Below are 20,704 nucleotides of genomic sequence, written 5' to 3' on the forward strand. Positions count from 1 at the left end.
CCAGTTCCCATGTCTCCCCGTTGAGGTACTTTCCAGCCCTCTATTCCACATGTGGAGTCCACTAGATGCCCTCAAGGAGCCTCAGAACTCATGCATATGGAGTCCTCCTAGAGGCTTGGTTCCAGGAGAGCAGCCTGGCAAGTAAATCAATCCAGCTGCCTGCTATGCTATTTCTTTAATGGTATTGCATAAGATTGTGCCAACAGAATAGTGTTGACACTGATTTGGAGTGAATCAAATTTTGTATAAAGATGAGCCCCTCAAAAAATACTTGCTTGGGCACCCTCAATTCCATGAATGAAACAAAGGATGACATAAAATAAAATTCAGTGGCAACATTTGTAGAACAAATGGTTACTAGACATAGAGTTGAGCAATTTACTAGACATAGAGTTGAGCAATAACCACAATTACCTGGAAAGGGTATTTCAGGAAGGTTGGGCCTTAAACCAGGCCTGTGGGATAGGTAGAATTTGGGGAGGCTCAGATGATTCCACACAGGGAAAACAACAACAACAAAGGCACAGCAAATAGTTATTTATGGAGCATTTTGTGCTGTGCATTATGCTAAGCATATTACATTCATCATTTTGTTTATTCCTCACAGATCCCTATAAGGTAGATGGAATTAACCCTATTTTGCAAATTAGGAAGTGGAGGTTCAAAAAATTCATTCTGCTAAGCAAATGGTGGAACTAGGACCCAGGTCTTCCTCATCCCCAAAACCCTATGCTCTTAACACTATCCTGTACTGCAAAAAGCCAAGAAGTGTTACAAGGGATAGCAAGGCCTTATCTGAATGCAGCAGAGGTTATGTGTTGGGAACCACTGGAAGGCAAGGCCAACAGAGAAGGCACAGTCATATTATGAAAGGCCTTGGATGTCTGCTTCGCAGGCCGCGCTCAATCCACTGAGCTACACCAGCCAGGGCATGGATATCAAAATGAGATATAGAGGCAAAATAGGCACTGGTAAAACATAACCAAAAAGCCCTGTCCCAAAAGGAAAATGCATGCATATAGTGTAATATTTAAGACCTGGTAATGTTAATACCATGTTTTCTTAAATATTCTGCTTCTGTGTTAGAGAGACCTTTGGTATAAAGCTTATACGGTAACATTATGCCTCTATTTGACTTGGCCTGGTCTCATTTATTGTTCTCTGTTTCCTTTTTTAGACTTTGATCCTGCTCTTGGAATGATGACTGGAATTCCACCAATAACTCCAATGATGCCTGGCTTGGGAATAGTACCTCCTCCAATTCCACCAGATATGCCAGTAGTAAAAGAGATCATACACTGTAAAAGCTGCACACTTTTCCCTCCAAATCCAAGTAATATTCTGCTTTTTCTCCACATAAGTCATAATGTTTTGTTTTCTAGGAAAACTTTCTTCTTTTTCAAAAGAATACCCAAGAGCTTCATAGATGTATGCACAGAAGTTTCACCTAAAAAACAAAATACAGGAAAATTTTCACCTTACTAGGCAAGGCTGAATTTTCTGCACAGAGCAGTAGATTTCTATGTGCTAGTTGTGTTACAAATTATAAAATGTATTTTTAATGTCATCTAATAAGGGATTCAAGTGTAAAGAAGGAAAAGTAAAGAAGGAAGCACCTGACACAAATTGCTCAACACTGTAATTTTCAGGCTCTCCTTTCCATAACTGGCTTACATTCTAATGATGGCAGAAATAGAGTGTGTTCTGAGCCTACCTGAGGCACATAAGAATATAAATTTGGTGCCAAAAACCCCACAATGCTACCAGCTACTCACACATCAGTCAAACTATTGCCATTCAATTGATGGACTGCAGTAGACAGTGAGGTCAAGTTCAACTTACCATGAGGGCAAGAAAGTCTAGTTCAAACTACTTGTAGCTATTCAGTAAATGCAATTCATGTAGAAATGATCTAGGTATCTATCTTGTCAGTAACTTATAGGTTTCTCCTTAGACTCTTAAAAATATCTGCAAAGATATGGTGCCCATTTTTCAGTTTAAATGTAACAGCAATAATAATTGACTCAATGTTTTTTCCATATCTGTTTGGGATTTTATATTTTCTTTAAATGATCAAAAGTTACATCTTCAGGCTTCCAGTCAAGATGGAGGTGTAGGTAGACACACCTTGCTTCATTGCACAACCATAAGAAGGAACAGAACTGCCAGAAAATCATCCAGAAAAACACCCAGAACTGTACGAAAGTCCAACAACCAAGGATTTAAAGAAGCGATATTCATCCAGATGGGTAGGAAGGGCAGAGAGTACTCAGTATGGCAGCAGTGAGTAGGGTGGGGGTAGGCAGAGAGGTAGAGAGGCAGACTGGCCCAACAGGCAGACCCACATTCACATGTGGTGGATAAAAGTCAGGGGGACACCTTGTGAGTGAGCGAGCCCAGCCTGAGGCCACACCGCACAGCCCATGGCTCCAGCACTGGGGAAAAGAAAGCCTCATAACTTCTGGCTGTAAACCCAGTGGGTGTTGGGGTGGTGGAAGACACTACCAGTTTCTCAGAAGAGCCTGGAACATATTTGAACCCACCCACCGTCACCGTCAGAACCACTACTAGGACAGCAGCTGAAGGGCACCAGTCGTACACAGGAAGTGGGCAAAGTGATGAAAAATGGGGTGAGAGCTAAGCAAGCCCCTAGAAGTCAGCCAGCAGCAGCATTGTTCCCTCTTTGACCCCACACACGGAGCCACAGTTGCCCCACCCTTGTGAATACCCAAGGCTCTGCCCCATACAACTTAACAGTTGCACTAAAATGGAATCAAAGCAACTCTACCTCGTACACAGACACAGGGAGGCTTCCAAAACCAGGAGACAAAGAAATATGGCCCAAATGAAGGAACAGAACAGAACCCCAGAAAAAGAACTAAGTGATGAGGAGATAGCCAACCTATCAAGTGCAGAGTTAAAACACTGGTAGTCAGAATACTTGAAGATCTCATTGAATATGGCAAATGTGTAAGGGAAGAAATAAAGGCTATACTAAGTGAAATAAAGAAAAATTCACAGGAAACCAACAGTGAAAGGAAAGAAGCCAGGATTCAAATCAATGATTTGGAACATAAGGAAGAAATAAACATTCAACCAGAACAAAATTAAAAAAAAAAAACAAAACAAAACAAGAATTCAAAAATATGAGGAGAGTTTAAGAAGACTCTGGGACATCTCCAAAAGTGCCAACATCTGAATCATAGGGATGCTAGAAAGAGAAGAGGAAGAGGAAGAAATTGAAAATTTACTTGAAAAAAATAATAAAAGAAAACTTCCCTAATTTGGCAAAGGAAGTACACATACAAGTCCAGGAAGCACAGAGTCCCAAACAAGTTGGACCCAAAGAGGTCTACACCAAGACACATCATAATTAAATGTCGAAGATTAAAAATAAAGAGAGAATCTAAAAAGCAGCAAATGAAAGGCAGAGAGTTATCTACAAAGGAGTACCCATAGACTATCAGCTGATTTCTCAAAAGAAACTTTGCATGCAAGAAGGGACTGGTAAGAGTTATTCAAAGTGATGAAAAGGAAGAACCTACAACCAAGATTACTCCATCCAGCAAAGCTATCATTTAGAATGGAAGAGCAGATAAAGTGCTTCCCAGACAAGGTAAAGCTAAAGGAGTTCATCATCACCAAGTCCTTATTATATGAAATATTACAGGGACTTATTTAGGAAAAAGAAGAAGACCAAAACTATAAACATTAAAAGGGCAAAAACTCACAACTATCAACAACTGAATCTAAACATCAAAAACAAACTAAGCATACAACTAGAATGTGAATAGAGTCATAGATATGGAGATCATTTGGAAGGTTATCAGCTGGGAGGGGGAAGGGAAGAATGGGGGAAAGATGTAAGGATTTAGAAGTATAATTGGGTAGGTACAGAATAGACAGGGGGATATTAAGAACAATAGCCAATGTAGAAGCCAAAAAACTTAAATGTGCAACCCATGGACATGAACTAAGGCAGAGGAATCACTGGAGGGAAGAGGGGAACCAGCAAAGGGAGGCAAAAGGGAAAATTGGGACAACTAATAGCATAATCAATAAAATATACTTTAAAAAAGTTACATGTTCACAATTACATAACCCAAGCCTCATCAAACCTTCTTCCACAGTTCTAGTGGTACTAGGTGGCCTACTTAAGGGGGGCACCACTATAGTACTAAGATATTAAAACTGTTAAGGGAAACACTCAGGGGTCCAGGCCATTGATCAAATGAACTTGCCTAACACAATAAACATGAACCTTTGACATGTGACTTCAGACAACTATTTCATCTCCTACCTTACATAAGAATCAGTTAATCATCGATTCAGAACCTGGCAGAGATGCAGAATCTATTTAGTATGATCTGCTCATAACAGAGGATTTTAAAATCAATCAGGGTTGGTTGAACAAGTCATCCTAGCTTCTCTTGCTAGTGAAAAATGTTGTTAGTACCATCTTCCAAACTTTGAATTTGTTTGTCAACAGGGACTTCCTTCCAGACCAATAATAAATTTAGGAAACCAGCATCTCAGAGGACCAGATTAAGAGAATTAGCATATCACAGAAGAATTGGGAAATGGAGAATAAGATGGTCCTAGTAGGCCTTACCTGCCTGTTCATGTGGCTATTTCTAGTTTGTGTTTAGTGCCTAGGGGAATGAGTGGCATTGTTGTACTATTATCTCATACTCTTAGTATCACTGTCCCTACAAATGAACAATAGACTTTTCCCCTTTCTTTCAGTGTGGTACTTTTATAGTAGAGAAAGCTGTGCATCCTTAACACTACCTTTTTCACTTCAGGGCCATAAATTTAGACATTGCAATGTGAAAACCTCCTGCTTATATAAAGGTAGAATCCTGCTGTTTTAGCCATTCATTTACCACATTATTAACCTGTACTAGGCTTTCATAGTCTTAATCAAGTCTAGTCTAACCAGATGGCTCATAACCTGTAATGTCTGCATAGGGTATAAGGGATGACTTTGCAGTACATTCAGTTTCGGAATTTAGAAACAAAAGCTCAGATAGCTTGTGTATAACACATAGATCTCATTGTTGAGCAGTGTTTAATTGAATGTAGAAATATATAGCTTAAAGAGTCTCTGATTTTTGATAGTCTCTAGTAAAGGAAACAGAAATCTCTTATGTGAAACAGAAATCTTTGTTGAGAAAGATTTCTTAGATGCACTTAGATGAGAAATCAAATACATTTATCTTTTCCCACCTACAGCCATTCCTTCTTAGTTCTGAGTTGGAAGGGCTACAGTATGAGAGGGAAGCATTTTACCTTCACAACTTAATCCTTTAGAACTTCAGCTTTGTTTTAATAATGCCGACAAGACAATTAGTACCAGTAAAGTGGTGGTTTCTGGGAAGGAACCTGGCTTTGGAAAGGAATTCAAAAAATAACACCCCTGAAATAGCTTAAAGTAAACTGGTGTTCTATTTCTTTTAGAACTTTAATTTTGTTTAAAGAGTGCTCAGTTTAATTGAGTGGAGAAAATACTAATGCCTGCCTTAATTCTCTGCTAAAATTATGGCAAACATGCTATTTTTTGTGAACAGCCCCAAGACTTTGTCATGGTAAGATGGGAAGAACAGTTAAGACAGGAAAAGCAGGGATTTGGTCTGATTGAATCCCTCATCTTCTCCAGAGCCCACTGAGCTAGTCTGATAAGGCCTTAATTATAAATCCCAGTACTCACTCAATATGCCTGTCTCTGGTGTATTCTCTTGCACTCAGTGGACTCTCAGCAACAAGATCATGTGATTTTAGGGGCTCTTGCACCTGTGTAATGTGCTTCTGTTTTGTCCCTTCATTAGAAAGTAACTTTAGCATCAATTTCTTCTCTCCCACCTGACACTTCATCCAGGTGCCTGTCATATATACAGAACTCTAAAAGTCATGGGGCTACCAGTAACCATAAATTCAGAGTCCAACTTGACTCCAAATGCCTTTCACTGATCTGCTTCATGTTTTGTCACATTTCTACTTACCACTTACCCATCCTTCAGTTAAGTTCAACTGCTTCCTGATCTCACAGTTTTCCAGCTCAACTCCAAGTCTGAGGTTTCCTGGAACACTTCCATGTGGAAGGTACCAAAAATATAACAGTAGTTAATAATTCATCACCCTAATGCATTTCCATTTAAATATTGGGTACTAAATCCAATGGATACTTTTTAGTCCTTAAACTACTTTATCTATCTGCTACATTTAGTATGTGACCTCTTCATCCTTCTTGAAACATAAGGTCATTTGACTGTGTAAGGATGAATGAGACTACCAGAGAGATTATGTAGATCAAGAGGGAAGACAACCAAGCAGAACACCCTGAAGAACTCCAACATTTCAAAATGTTAAGAAGCAAGAGTATTTTGTATTTATGTACACCCCTCAGCAGCAAAAGTCCTCAAAAGACTTAATCTTTCCAATTTTTCTCTTCTCTCTTAAATCTTCTTCATTTATAGCACAGGGGTGTCCAACCTTTTGTTGTCTGTATGTCACACTGGAAGAAGAGTTGTCTTGAGCTACACATTAAATCCATTGTGACACATAATCACACAAAAAATATGTTTTAAGTAAATTTACGATTTTGTGTTGGGCCACATTCATAGCCATCCTGAGCCTCATGTGGCCTGTGGGCCACAAGTTGGACACCCCTGAGGGATTCTTTTGCCCCACCTCTCTTTTAAAATGTCCATTTTTTAAGGACACTAGTAACCTTATAATGCTAAATCCAGTGGTCAATTCTCAATTCCCTTTCTAACTGACCTGATAGCCATATATGATACAGGTGACTACACCTCTCTCATTGATAAACTTTCTTCTTTTGGCTTCCAGGAAAACTATTGGTGTTCCTCCCATCACACTGGTTTGTCCTTCTCAGTCTCCTTTGCTCATAGCCTTCTGTTCTTCCTGACCTCTTATAATTGAGGAGCCCCATGGCTCAGTCCTTAGACCTGTCCCCTGTCTACACTCATTCCTTTAATTATCTCATCCAATCTCATGGTTGCAAAACTATCTATATGCCAATAACCCTAATTTATGTTTTTAGCTCAGACCTTATTTCTGAACCTGAAATTTATATTCAACTGCCTATCTGTTATCTCCACTTAGATATGAAGTATACATCACAACTTAATATGTTCAAAACAAAATTCCTAATCTTTGTCCCCAAACCTTTTCTACTAGCAACCTTCTCCATCTCAGATACTGGCAGCTCCATCCTTTCAGTTGCTCTGGTCAAAACTTAAAGGTCATCACCCTGGTTAGTGCAGCTCAGTGGGTTGAATACCAGCCTGCGAACCGAAAGGTGACTGGTTCGATTCCCAGTCAGGGCACATACGTGAGTTGCAGGCCAAGTCCACACTTGGGGTGTGTGAGAGGCAACTGATCGATGTATCTCTTGCACATTGATGTTTCTCTCGCTCTCTTTCTCCCTTCTCGCTAAAAATAAATAAAATCCTTAAAAAAATAATAAAAGGAAAGCTTAAAGTTCGTTCTTACCTCTTTCCCTCACATACCACATTTATCCTGTTAGAAAACTCTATCATGTCTATGTTTAGAAAGGTCCACCATTAAATAACCATGAGATCTTTCTCATGGGTTAAGTAACTTAACCCCTCTAATCTAGACTAGAAAAAATCAATTTTGGTCTAAAAATGCAATGGGTCAAACTAGACTGGAGCTGACTGTGCACTAATCTACTAAAGATAAATGATGAGTGAGTATTCCATTGCCCTACAAGCAACATCCTCTGGTTCCCAGGAGTCAGACATAAGGCAAAAGAAAGCTTTCTGGATCACAGTTACTTTTTTCCCCCACAGAGTGGCTATCAGAGATTTACTGCATTCTTAGTCAGCAGTTCTCAGTTGCTGGTATAAATGGCAGTATCATCTCTCCAGAAAATTCAATTTTGCCAAGATTTTTACTCCAACTAATAGACCTCCTGTATAGAGAGATTACATTTTGAGCCTACTGTGAAATGATAGTACACGTGGAATAAATGGTGTAATATCATCTTCTATTTGTGTCCAGACATGTGGGAAAGAACCCATGAGCCAGAAAAGCACATTTGTTTTTATTTTACCATCTCAAAACAGGCCCACCTCATTGATTTTGGTTCCTAGAACTGGGTTCTATAAACAAAACTTGAGGAAGTCAGTAAATAGAGAATTGGTAAAGATTTGCCACCTTCTGATTATTTGCAGTCAGTTGGGATTGTGCTAAAATATATCTGACCCCTGCTGATTGTCTAGGGCGCCCTCAGTCTTGAGCTGTCTACTAATATCAACTCAAAGATTTGCAGTATGTAAATTCTGGCAAACCAGTTGAGTAAGTGATCTGTGATGCTCCTTTGAAAAGCAAGATGCAAGTGGCTTGTAGGTCCTCTAAGCTGCTCCCTGCCTCACATATCAGCAGTGACTCTGATCTTAATGCTGATTGCCTCAGTACAGCTCCCCAGCATAGGTGCTTAGTTGTAATTATAATTGCTAGAAGCTCCTCCTTTTCCATTACCAGAGATTAGAGTTCTTTATACTCCCAGCTATCTTGTATCTTTTTACATGAAAGTTTTCCATCCAGAGTGGTGAGAGGGCTGTTAAAAGGGTTGTTAAAAGAGCTTAACACCTTACCTGATTAATAGCTTAGCACTTTGAATTTGTTCTCCTATGGAGTTATCATTGCTGTGCCAAGATCACTCTACTTCAGTGGGATTAGAAAATCAGGCCCAAACAACAAAGTGCTTTGAGCTATTAATTAAAGAACAAGTACTATCCATTAAGGAAGATAGTAGAGCCCATTGCCTTCTTGGTGGCATACACCTAAATCTCAGCAAATGCTATCAAACAGGCTTTCTACATTTACCCAAGGAAAATAAATAAATCCCTAACATTCTTGACACTACGCTTAGTAGCTTTTATGCTCCTTTACTTACCAGTCACTACAGAATAATGACAGTATCTAAACAGGTGATGACTTCATCACACAATTTTTAAGTCCTACAAATGTAGTCAAGGAAAAGAGCCTTTGTATTTACAGTGTTGCATGTAACTGCATCAGTAAAGACATTCCTAAGAGTCCATCAATGGACCTAAGGCAGACCTAACTAAGCAAACTCAAATAATATGAAAAGGTGATTATTTGCTTGACAAAAAGATTCTTTACCATCAAATTCCTTTAAATAGATTTCAGAAGGATCCTGAAACAAGATTTTATTCTAAAGTCTTTGACTTGAAAACATTACCTATATGTATGTTCTTGCAAATTCTTTACCTATATAATCAGATGCTTAGGCTATGTTCTGTGGTCAAAACCACATATGTCTTCACAGCTATGGAGTCTTTTATCAATAAGAGTCATTCATTCCTAAACCCAGACTTATCTAAAGATCTGGATAAAACAAGGAGCTAGGAGTTTAGAAGTCCAGGTCTTAGCTACCACTTGACTCCAGATTTGTAGTAGGGCTCTAGAAATCCCCAAACTGGCAATTAGGAAATCTTAGTTCTATAACAGTGAGTAATAATAACACTATAATAACTACTATTTATTGGGAACCTATCAAGTGCTAGGCATTGTACCACATGCAATATACACAGTAGATTATCAATTATCCTACCTTATAAGGTAGAAGATTGTGTCCTTATTTTAGAGATGAAAAATGAGGTTCTCAGAGGTTCTGCCATGGTCAGACAGACAGTAGGTAATTGAGTTAATGTTTAAATCCAGGTTTATCTATTCTAGGTTCGTGCTCCTTATATTTCTATCTAACTCAATGACCTTGAATTAGTCACTGAGCCTTACTCAGCTAAGTTCTTTCCTTTGTAATATGAGTTTACACCAAGTCAGTGGTTTTCAATTTTTGCTATATGTTTTACTTGTGCAAGGAGCTTTAAAAAAATAATGTACAGGCTTCACCCCAGTCTAATTAACTTACATTCATTAGAGTGGGGCCTAGGCATTTCTGTTTCTTTGTTTGACTCCAAACTTGATTCTAATGTGCTGCTAGAGTTGAGAATTACTGGAAGTGTGTTATCTAGAATCCTTTCCAGTTCTTAAACACTGAGAAACTTAAGTCTCAAGAGATTCTGGACCTCATCTTCCCCCTTTAGACTAAAACTATAACGTCTCCAGTGTCCATGACTAAGACATTTCAGATCCCTGCTCCCTAGGTTATTTTCATTTTCTCTTTAAATTTCTCATATGGATCAAAAAAACAATACAGTGAGTTCTTAAAATTAAAGACATTTAAAAATTAACAGAAACTTTGTAAGTTACCTGAATCCCTCTCCCATTTTATTGACTAAACAGAGAAACTGATTTTTCTCAACCACACTGATAAGACAGACAGTGGTAGCCAAGTGAGGAAACTAGAGATGTTGATACCCAAGGAAGCTCGCATATCATCTGCTTGCCAACTTGGATAAGAGCCAGGTGTGGGTTTTGACCTAATCTACAAGTGAGACTCATTTATTTTTATATGTGAGCTATAATCACTGTTTGTTGAACTCTCCAGATCTTGAGCTGAGAGAATTATTGTTAAGATCTCAATGGAGATAACAGATTACACAAAATAAATCCTTCTAGGCCCAAAACCAATATTAGAAAAACCCTTGACCACCACACTTTGTTTTGGAGGGCTATGAACTATAGGGTTGTGCTTGGCAAATGCCTCAATACATACATATAAATACTAACAAGAAGCTGGCAAATATAATGGGCCTCATGTATAAGATGAATGAGTAGGAAGCCCATTTTTTTAAGAAGAGGGAGAATCTCTCATTAAGTAGGTTTTTAATGTTTCTTTATAGCCAAATTTATCTCACTTTAGTTAATGATTTCCCAGACAAGTTTACTTTCTCTGCTGGCTTTCATAGTTTCCTCTAAATGCTGCATGGTTAGCTCTCTACCTCAGGCCTCCATTAAGGAATTTGAGGAAGGGCTCACTGGTATCAAAAAACAAAAAACCCCAAAAAGGATCATTTGTACTCTGGATGACATTGTCAATCAAATCATTCTGAGAGGTATAAATATTTTTGTAAATGTTCACCTCGTTATTGTCAGATTAATCCTAAAATAGTTCTTTCAGTAAGAATGAACAGAGAGAATATAATAATTACAAACTGAATTACACAAATTCCAGTGTTCTACTGGTTCTGAGAATTCATCCTTAAACTGTGATTTCACTCAACTAACAGTCTTCTTAATAAAAGTGACTGAAACAGAGCATAGCTGACTTGTCACAACAAAAGTAAAGAACAAAATTAAAGATATTTGGATGGGATAGACAAACAGGTCTGTGTATTTATCCTGTAGCCATTATGGGCACCAAACTGTTAAATAAAATGATTTTCAGGTTCATCCAACCAATTTGCTGTGGAGTGGAGATGAGCACCTTGTGGCCACATGCTTCAGGCACTCATAGGCAAAAGTCTGGTTGGTACATTAGGGCTCTCTCTGAGACACATTAGGTTTCAAAGAGGTCTGTTCCAAGCAAACATTTTAATTTCAAATGCTTTTGCATTTACATTTAGATCTTCCACCCCCTGCAACCCGAGAACGACCACCAGGATGCAAAACGGTATTTGTGGGTGGCCTGCCTGAAAATGGGACAGAGCAGATCATTGTGGAAGTGTTCGAACAGTGTGGAGAGATCATTGCTATTCGGAAGAGCAAAAAGAACTTTTGTCACATTCGCTTTGCTGAGGAATACATGGTGGACAAAGCCCTTTATCTTTCTGGTAAGTGTTCGGTCATGAGGATTGTGCCTAGCAGACACAATGCAGAGATTGGGCATTAGTGTATTTGCATCTGTGGCAGCTAAAGTTTGGGCCTAATCGTACCCCATCTTGCCTGCAGACATGTAAATGCATGCTACCATCCATCTTCTTCCTTTAGAGTTATTCAGTAGTTCCACCCTGGCTGGTGTAGCTCAGTGGATTGAGTGCTGTCCTGCAAACCAAAGGGTGAGTGGTTCAATTCCCAGTCAGGGCACATGCCTGGGTTGCAAGCCAGGTTCCTGGTAGGGGGCATGCAGGAGGCAACCACACATTGATGTTTCTCTCCTTCTCTTTCTTTTTCCCTTCCCCTCTCAATAAATAAATAAATAAATAATCTTTTTTAAAAGTTATTCAGCAATTCCCAATTTTCTGTGGGATAACTCCAAACTACTTACTTGTAAACAGCATCTAAAGGCCTTGATGATCTGCTTTACCTTTCAGCATTATCTCCCAATCCTTCCCTCACATCTGTGTTCCAACAACACTAAATTAATTATAGTTCCCAGAATATATCATGGTGTTTTATGCCTTTTCCTCTGACTATAATTATCTTTTCCACCTTCCACCCATCATGCACACATCTTCATACCCTACAGCTCCAGCCAGTCATAACCCCTTCTGGAAATCTTTCGCTGATTTCTCTCCCCACTCTGTCCCAGGCTGATTTGGGTCCACCTTCCTCAATGATTACACAGCATTCACTACTTTCTCCTAAAATGACACCCATAGCACCATGCTAGAACTAGATCTACATTTATATCCATCACCAGAGTGTGAACTCTTTAGGGAAAGGGACTGTGTCTTATTTAACTTTGAATCCCCAGAGTCTACCACATAATCTTGAATAAAAATAGATGCTTAAAATTGTTTATGGAAGTCAATTCTCTAATATTTGTTGACAACTAGGCACAATACATTGTTTCTGAGGATACAGCAAAGACCAAGGCGGACAATCTTGGAAGGAGAGAGGAGAGAGAGAGAAAGAGATTTCTGACTCCTGGGTTATCAAGAAAGGTAGCATTTGGACTAAGTCTTTATCAAGGACAAAACATTTGGATGTAGACAATGGAGCATAGATACAGCATGAACAAAGGTAGAAAGGTGGTAAGTTTTGATTAATATTCAAGGAAACAATGAGTAGTGGCTTGTGTACTATGTAGAAATTAAAGAAGGAAAAACATCAGTTGTGAGCACACTGTGAATGACTTATTTGGGTCTTTATTCATCAGGTAATAGATAATTGTTGAAGGAATCTTTGAATGAGGAAGATGATTGTTTCTGAAAGAGTAATCTGACAGCTCTGTATAAAAATGAATTAGAAGAGAGAAGAGAAAAGAGGAGAGGAGGTCGGTAGACTCCTGTTGCAATAGGCCAGGGAAAAAGGTAATGAGGGCTTGAAAAAGTAGACTGGTTAACATGAGAAAAGAGAGGAGGATATAGATGTGGAATACTCACATTGAATTTGCTAAGTGTTGTAAAATCTAACTGCTGAAGATTTGACATCACTTAGCAATGATAACAGCATCCTACAATAGACTATTTAATAAGAATGTAAAGGTTGAAAGGCCCTGAACAGTTGTATATAAAAGATGACATGCTGCTCAGGAAGCATCCATCTATATGTCATTGAAATCAGCTCTCTGGTAACTAGCACCTCCTGGAAACATTCTCAAGGCTGCCAAACGAAAGGGAATTGCAATCAGTGATGTGAAAACAACTAAATTTTGCCATTTAAATGAAAGTTCACAAGTGCTACAGCTGGATGGTTGTTCTCCCACATTGGGGGAAAAAAAGGTTAAAACAAAAATCACTTTGCAAAGGGGCTAGAAATGTAGAAATAATAATTGTTTTTCCATTGCCGTTTGAAGAGCTTTGGAAGCTGTCACTGTGCACAGGATACTATCCTCATAGCATCACAGTATTTTTCATGTATTTACACAGCTTCCCTGTTTTCATCTCATTTGATCCTTTCCATGATCCTGGCAGAATAGGCAATATTTAATAGCTCCGTTTTTCTGATGGTTCCAATTATCAAATAAAATGAATGGGTATGAAAGTGCATCATAAACTGAAAAGGACCCTAGCAAAGTTTGCTCATGAAATGTATGTATTCTTCCTCTTTCTAAAATGAATGTGTGGCAGTTTCAGTGTTACTAGACATTATTCTTTATAACAGCTTTATTGAGGTATAATAATTGACATAAAATGAACTTTATCTATTTCAATAATATAATTTTATATTATTGACACACATATATAGCTGTGAAACCATCACTAGAATCAAAATAATGAATATGTCCACCTCATCCAAAAGCTTTCTTCATGAACCTTTTGTGATACTTTCCTCCTACCCCTCTCAATTGCTTTCCCCAGGCAGCCACTGATACTTTTTATGTCTGATTAGTGTACATTTGCTAGACCTTCATATAAGTGCAATTATATATTATATATGCTCTTTTTTCCTTTGTATAAATCCGTATTTCCATGTGGTATTATTTTCCCTATGCTTGAATTCCTTTAACCTTTATTGATTGATTGATTATTTATTTTTCCCTTTTTACTGAATTTATTAGGGTGACACTGTTAACAAAAGCCATACAGGTTTCAGGGGCACAATTCCACAACATATCATCCATACACTGTATTGTGTGTTCACCATCCCAATTCAAGACTCCTTCCATCACCATTTATCCCCCCTTTACCCTCCTACACCTCCCCACACACCACTTCCCCACAGCAATCACCACACTATTGACCCTGTCCATGAGTTTTTCTCTTTTATCTTTTTTGCTCAATCCCTCTATCCCCTCAAATCCCCGCAAACCCCGACTCCCAGACAACTGTCAGCCTCCATCTATGAGTCATCACTATTTTGCTTGTTAGTTCATCTAATCATTTTTTAAAATAATACAAGTCTACTCCTGGTGAATTCTTTCAGCATTTTTTCAAAAAAGAACTCTTTCAGCATTTTTTTTCTTATTCTACCTTTCTTTTTGAAAGATATGTTCTCTGGATATAGAATTCTAGGTTGAAGGTCCCCATCCTTCAGATGTTGCTGATTATTTTCTTTTTTAATTTATTATTTATCAGTTACAGTTGTCCTGCATTTTCCCCATTGTTCACCCATCCCCCATCCCCCACAACTCCCACTCATTCCTCCCAATTGTCTGTGCCCATGAGTCCACTATTTGTGTTCCTTTGCTTGATCCTTCCCCTTATTTCCCCATTATCCACCACCCTCATTCCCCCTCCCGTCTGGTCACTGTGAGTTCATCCTTTATTTCCAAGTCTTTGGTTCTGTTTTGCTCATTTGTTTGTTTTGTTAATTAGGATCCATTTCTAGGTGAGATCACATGGTATTTGTCTTTCACTACCTGACTTATTTCACTTAGCATAATGCTCTCCAGTTCCATCCATGGTGTCATGAAGGGTAGGAGTTCCTTATTTCTTTCTCCTGTGTAGTATTCCATTGTGTAAATGTACCACAGTTTTTTGATCCGCTTGCTTCCTGATGGTCACTTAAGCTGATTCCAGCACTTGGCTCTTGTAAATAATGCTGCTATGAACATTGGGATGCATAGATTCTTCTGAACTGGTGTTTAAGGATTCTTAGGGTATAATCCCAGCAGGGGAATTGCTGGGTCAAAAGGCACTTCCATTTTTAGTTGTCTGAGGAAATTCCATACTGTTTTCCATATTGGCTATGCCAGTCTGCATTCCCACCAAAAGGGAACCCTGCAGGGTACTAGGGTTCCCTTTTCTCCACAACTTAGCCAGCACTTGGTTGTTGATTAATTAATGATGGCCATTGTCACCAGTGTGAAGTGGTATCTCATTGTGGTTTTAATTTGCATCTCTCTGAAGGCTAGTGAGGCTGAGCATCCTTTCATATGTCTCTCGACCCTCTGTATGTCCTCCTCAGAGAAGTGTCTGTTTAAGTCCTTTGCCATTTTTTAATTGGATTGCTTGTCTTCCTGGTTTGGAGTCATGTGAGTTCTTTATATGTTTTGGAGATCAAACCCTTGTCAGAGGTATCCTTGACTAATATGTTTTCCCATACAGTTGGTTCCCTTTTCATTTTGTTGATGTTTTCTTTAGCCATGCAGAAGCTTTTTAGTTTGACGTAGTCCCATTTGTTTATTCTTTTCTTTATATCCCTTGCTATAGGGGATGTATTGGTGAAAATATTTCTGTGTGGAATATCTGAAATTTTCCTGCCTATGTTTTCCTCTAGGACTTTTATGGTATCACAACTTATATTTAAATCTTTTATCCATCTTGAGTTTATTTTAGCATATGGTGTAAGTCGGTGGTCTAGTTTCATTTTTTTTTTGCATGTACTTGTCCAGATCTGCCAACACAATTTATTGAAGAGGCTATTTTTACTCCATGTTCCTGTCCCCTTTGTCAAATATTAACTGACCATTGAGACGTGTGTTTATTTCTGGGTTCTCTATTCTGTTCCATTGGTCTATTTGCCTGTTCTTATGCCAGTACCAGAGTGTTTTGATTATAGTGGCCTTGTAGTATAGTTTGATATCAGGTATTTTGATCCCTCCTACTTTGTTCTTCTTTCTCAAAATTGCTGAGGCTATTTGGGGTCCTATATGGATCCATATAAATTTTTGAAATATTCTAAATCTATAAAATATGTCATTGGTAGAGACTATACTTTCAGTAATCATTTCTAGAGTTCATTGCTCCATTATCTTCTTATTTGCATTGTTTCTGACAAGAAATATGATGTTATCCTTATCTTTTTGTTTTTCTGTATATAATGTATCTTTTGTCTATGGCAACTTTTAAGATATCCTTTTTATTGCTGGTGTTGAGCAATTTAATTATGATGTACTTTGGTGTAATTTCTTTTATGTTTCCTGTGCTTGGAATTCATTGAAATTCTTAAATATTTGAATTTTCATAAAACTTGGAAAGTTTTCTGCCCTTATTTCTTCAAATATCTTTTCTATTCCCTTTTCTCTCTTCAGTTGGGGCTCCAATAAGGCATATATTATACCCCTTGAAGTTGTTCCACAGCTCACTGGTACTCTGTTTATTTTTTGTTCAACCTTTTTTCTCTATATATTTCATTTTGTTTTGTTTGTTTGTTTGTTTGTTTGTTTTTAAAGATTTTATTTATTTTATTTTTAGAGAGGGAAGAGAGGGAGAGAGAGGGAGAGAGAGAGAGAGAAACATCAATGTGCAGTTGCTGGGAACCATGGCCTGCAACCCAGGCATGTGCCCTGACTGGAATCGAACCTGCGATACTTTGGTTCACAGCCCGCGCTCAATCCACTGAGCTACCCCAGCCAGGGCTTATATATTTCATTTTGAATAGTTTCTTTGCTATGTCTTCAAGTTCATTCATCTTTTCTTCTGCAATGTCTAATTTATCATTGATCTTATCCACTAATATTTTTTTAATTTAGACATCGTATTTTAAATTCTAGCAGTTTTATCTTCGTTCTTTTTATGTCGTTTTGTGTTTCTACTTAATATGTTCAATATTTTCTCTAGCTTATTAAGCATATGAAACCCAATTATACCAGTTGTTTTTATGTCCTCTATGATTATATCATTTATATTACATCTGGTCCTGTTTTGATTCATTGATATTTTTATCTTTATTATGATTCTCTGCTTTTTTGCAGAATGGGCAGTTTTTTTATTGGATGCGACACAATGTGAATTTTTACCTTATTGAGTACTAGATATGTTTTCATCCCTATAAATATTCTTGAGCTTTGTTCTAGGATACAGATAAGTAACTTGGAAAATGTTTTATCTTTTTAGGTCTTGTTTTTTTAATCCTTGTTCAGCATAACCAGGGCAGGATTTAGTCTAGGGCTAATTTTTCTTCACTAAGACAAATCCCTTCTGATTACCCTGTACTGTGTGAATTATTAGTTTTTCTGCTCTGGCTGATGTGAAAGGGAACTATTTGCCACCCTGTGTGAAATTCAGGGATTGCTACTGCTAATGCTTAGGTAGTTTTCACACACACACACACGTAGATATCAATACTCAGCTAAATAATAGAGGAGGACTCTTTTCAGATCTTTAAATATTTTTCTCTGTGTAGCTTTTTTCTTTCCATTGTTTCTGTACATACTCTGTCTGCCATAGTCTTCCTGGATTCCCAGTTCAGTCTCCTCAACTCATGAAGATCACTGTGCTTTACCTGAGGTCCACTCCTCTGATACCTGTGCAGAGGCCTAGAAACTCTCCAGGTAATAAGCTGGGAAAATCATAGGGATCATTTCCTTTGGTTCTTGTCTGTAGGTGATCTCTGTCTTCATTGCCCAATGTCCAGTGTCTTGAAAACCACTGTTTCGTATATTTTGCCCATATTTTTAGTTGTTTAAGGCAAAAGTTACTCTATAAACTTCTGCTGAAAATGAAATGAGACAAACATGTTTGGAAGCAACAAGCTTAGCTTCTGAAACTTTAAAAGTTAGTAAAAACTATTTTTCCATATTTTTGTAATTGAATTAACTTGGGTGATACAGCTGGCATAAAGTAGAGGTGTGGACTTCAATCCTGTGTTTTTGGGTTGTAGTGCTATACCACTATATTACAAGCACACTACCACATTTTTAAGAATCCCAAAATACATATCACCTAGGTCATATACCAATTTATCATATCTATTTTCCAGTCCCCCAAAAATTGGTTCAGAGTTGCCAAATATATCTAGGAAACAATTTTCAGGACTGAAATTGCCAAGATGATACACTTAAAATTTTGTTAAGAGGGTACATCTTATATTAACTGCTATTACCACAGTAAAAGTTTTATTTTGTTCTTAAAAAACAAATAAATTTTACCCTAGCTGGTGTGGCTCAGTGGAATGAGTGCTGGCCTGCAAACTAAAGGGTTACCTGTGCGATTCCTACTCAGGGCACATGCCTGGGTTGCGGGCCAGGTACCCGGCAGGGGGCGCGTAAGAGACAACCACACATTGAACTTTTCTCTTTCTGCCTCCCTTTCCCTCTCTAGAAAAAAATGAATAAAATCTTCAAAAACCCATAATATAGATAGATACATAGATAGATAGATATTATTAAAATTCTGTGTGGTGGTGTGACTGACACATTTGAAGTTATTCAAAGACACCACATTTTGAGACCACATTTTTTTCATTCTCCCAGCCCATGATACTGCATAAGACTTGTTATGTTTTTTAATCATTGTTCAAGTACGGTTTTCTCCCTTTTACTCCCATTCCACCCCACCCACCCATCCATCCCCACTTCCCTCCCATTACTACCCTCCCCCTAATTTTTGTCCATGTGTCCTTTAAATTTGTTCCTGTAAACCCTTCCCATTCTCCCCTGAAATTTCCTCTTCTCTCCCCTCTGGTTGCTGTTAGCCTGTCCTCTATGTCAGTGTCTTTGGTTATATTTTGCTTGTCTGTTTGTTTTGTTTATTAGGTTCCTGTTAAAGGTGAGATCATATGGTATTTGTCTTTCACTGCCTGGCTTAATTTCGCTTAGCATAATGCTTTCCAGTTGCATCCATGCTGTTGCAAAGGGTAGGAGCTCCTTCTTTCTTTCTGCTGCATAGAATTCCATTGTGTAAATGTACCATAGTTTTTTGATTCATTCATTTACTGATGGGCATCTAGGTTGCTTCCAGCATTTAGCTATTGTAAATTGTGCTGCTATGTACATCAGGATGCAGAGGTTCTTTTGTATTGGTGTTTTAGTGTTCTTAGGATAGAGTCCCAGCAGTGGAATTGCTGGGTCAAAAGGCAGATCCATTTTTAGTTTTCTGAGGAAGTTCCACACTGCTATCCATAGTAGTTGTACCAGTCTGCAGTCCCACCAGCAGTGCACTAGGGTCCCCTTTCTCCACAACCTCTCCAACACTTGTTGTTTGTTGCTTTGTTTATGATGGCCATTCTGACTGGTGTGAAGTGGTATCTCATTGTGGTTTTAATTTGCATCTCTCTGATAGCTAGCAATATTGAACATCGTTTCATGTGTCTCTGGATGCTCTGTATGTCCTCCTTGGAGAAGTATCTTTTCAAGTCCTTTGTCCATTTTTTAATTGGGTTGCTTGTCTTCTTAGAGTGCAGTCGTGTATGTTCTTTATATATTTTGGAAATTAAACCCTTGTCTGAGGTATCATTGGCAAATATGTTTTCCCATACAGTTGGTTCTCTTTTTATTTTAATACTGTTTTCTTTAGCTATGCAGAAGCTTTTTATTTTGATGAGGTCGCATTTGTTTATTCTTTCCTTTATGTCCCTTGCTCTAGGGGACATGTCAGTAAAAAAGTTTCTGCGTGAAATATCTCATATTTTTCTACCTACGTTCTCCTCTAGGACTTTAATGGTGTCACAGTTTATATTTAAGTCTTTTATCCACCTTGAATTTATTTTTGTATAAGGTGTAAGTTGGTGCTCAAGTTTCATTTTTTTGCACGTAGCTGTCCAGTTCTCCCAACACCATTTGTTGAAGAGGCTATTTTTACTCCATTTTATGTTGCTGCCTCCTTTGCCAAATATTAATTGACCATAGAGACTTGGGCTTATTTCTAGGCTCTCTGTTCTATTCCATTGGTCCATGTGCCTGTTTTTATGCCAGTACCAGGCTGTTTTGATTACAGTGGCCTTGTAGTATAGTTCAGTGTCAGGTATTGTGATCCCTCCTACTTTACTTGTCTTTCTCAGAATTGCAGCAGCTATTCAGGGTCGTTTATGGTTCCGTATACATTTTTGAAGTGTTTGTTCTATGTCTGTGAAATAAGCCACTGGTACTTCCATAGGTATTGCACTGAATGTGTAAATTGCTTTGGGTAGTATGGACATTTTGATGATATTAATTCTTCCAATCCATGAACACGGTATATGTTTCCATTTGTTTGTGTCTTCCTTGATTTCTTTCCTCATTGTTATGTAGTTTTCTGAATAC

The 20,704-nt window shown here is 38.1% G+C and overlaps 1 protein-coding gene across 5 annotated transcripts in view; it reads left to right on the forward strand.

Moving 5' to 3' along the window:
• The window catches only part of ENOX2 (ecto-NOX disulfide-thiol exchanger 2), a 350,049-nt gene that overhangs the window by 265,320 nt on the left and 64,025 nt on the right, over positions 1 to 20,704 (forward strand). For all 5 annotated transcript variants that reach the window (XM_045852289.1, XM_045852292.1, XM_045852291.1 and 2 more), the window contains 2 exons: positions 1,178 to 1,333; positions 11,541 to 11,747. In XM_045852289.1, the coding sequence (XP_045708245.1) occupies positions 1,178 to 1,333; positions 11,541 to 11,747 (363 nt within the window). The remainder of the gene's footprint in view (positions 1 to 1,177; positions 1,334 to 11,540; positions 11,748 to 20,704) is intronic.

The sequence above is a fragment of the Phyllostomus hastatus genome, unplaced genomic scaffold, assembly GCF_019186645.2.
Source record: "Phyllostomus hastatus isolate PE091 unplaced genomic scaffold, TTU_PhHast_1.1 phas_contig_90, whole genome shotgun sequence".
Lineage (NCBI taxonomy): Eukaryota > Metazoa > Chordata > Mammalia > Chiroptera > Phyllostomidae > Phyllostomus > Phyllostomus hastatus.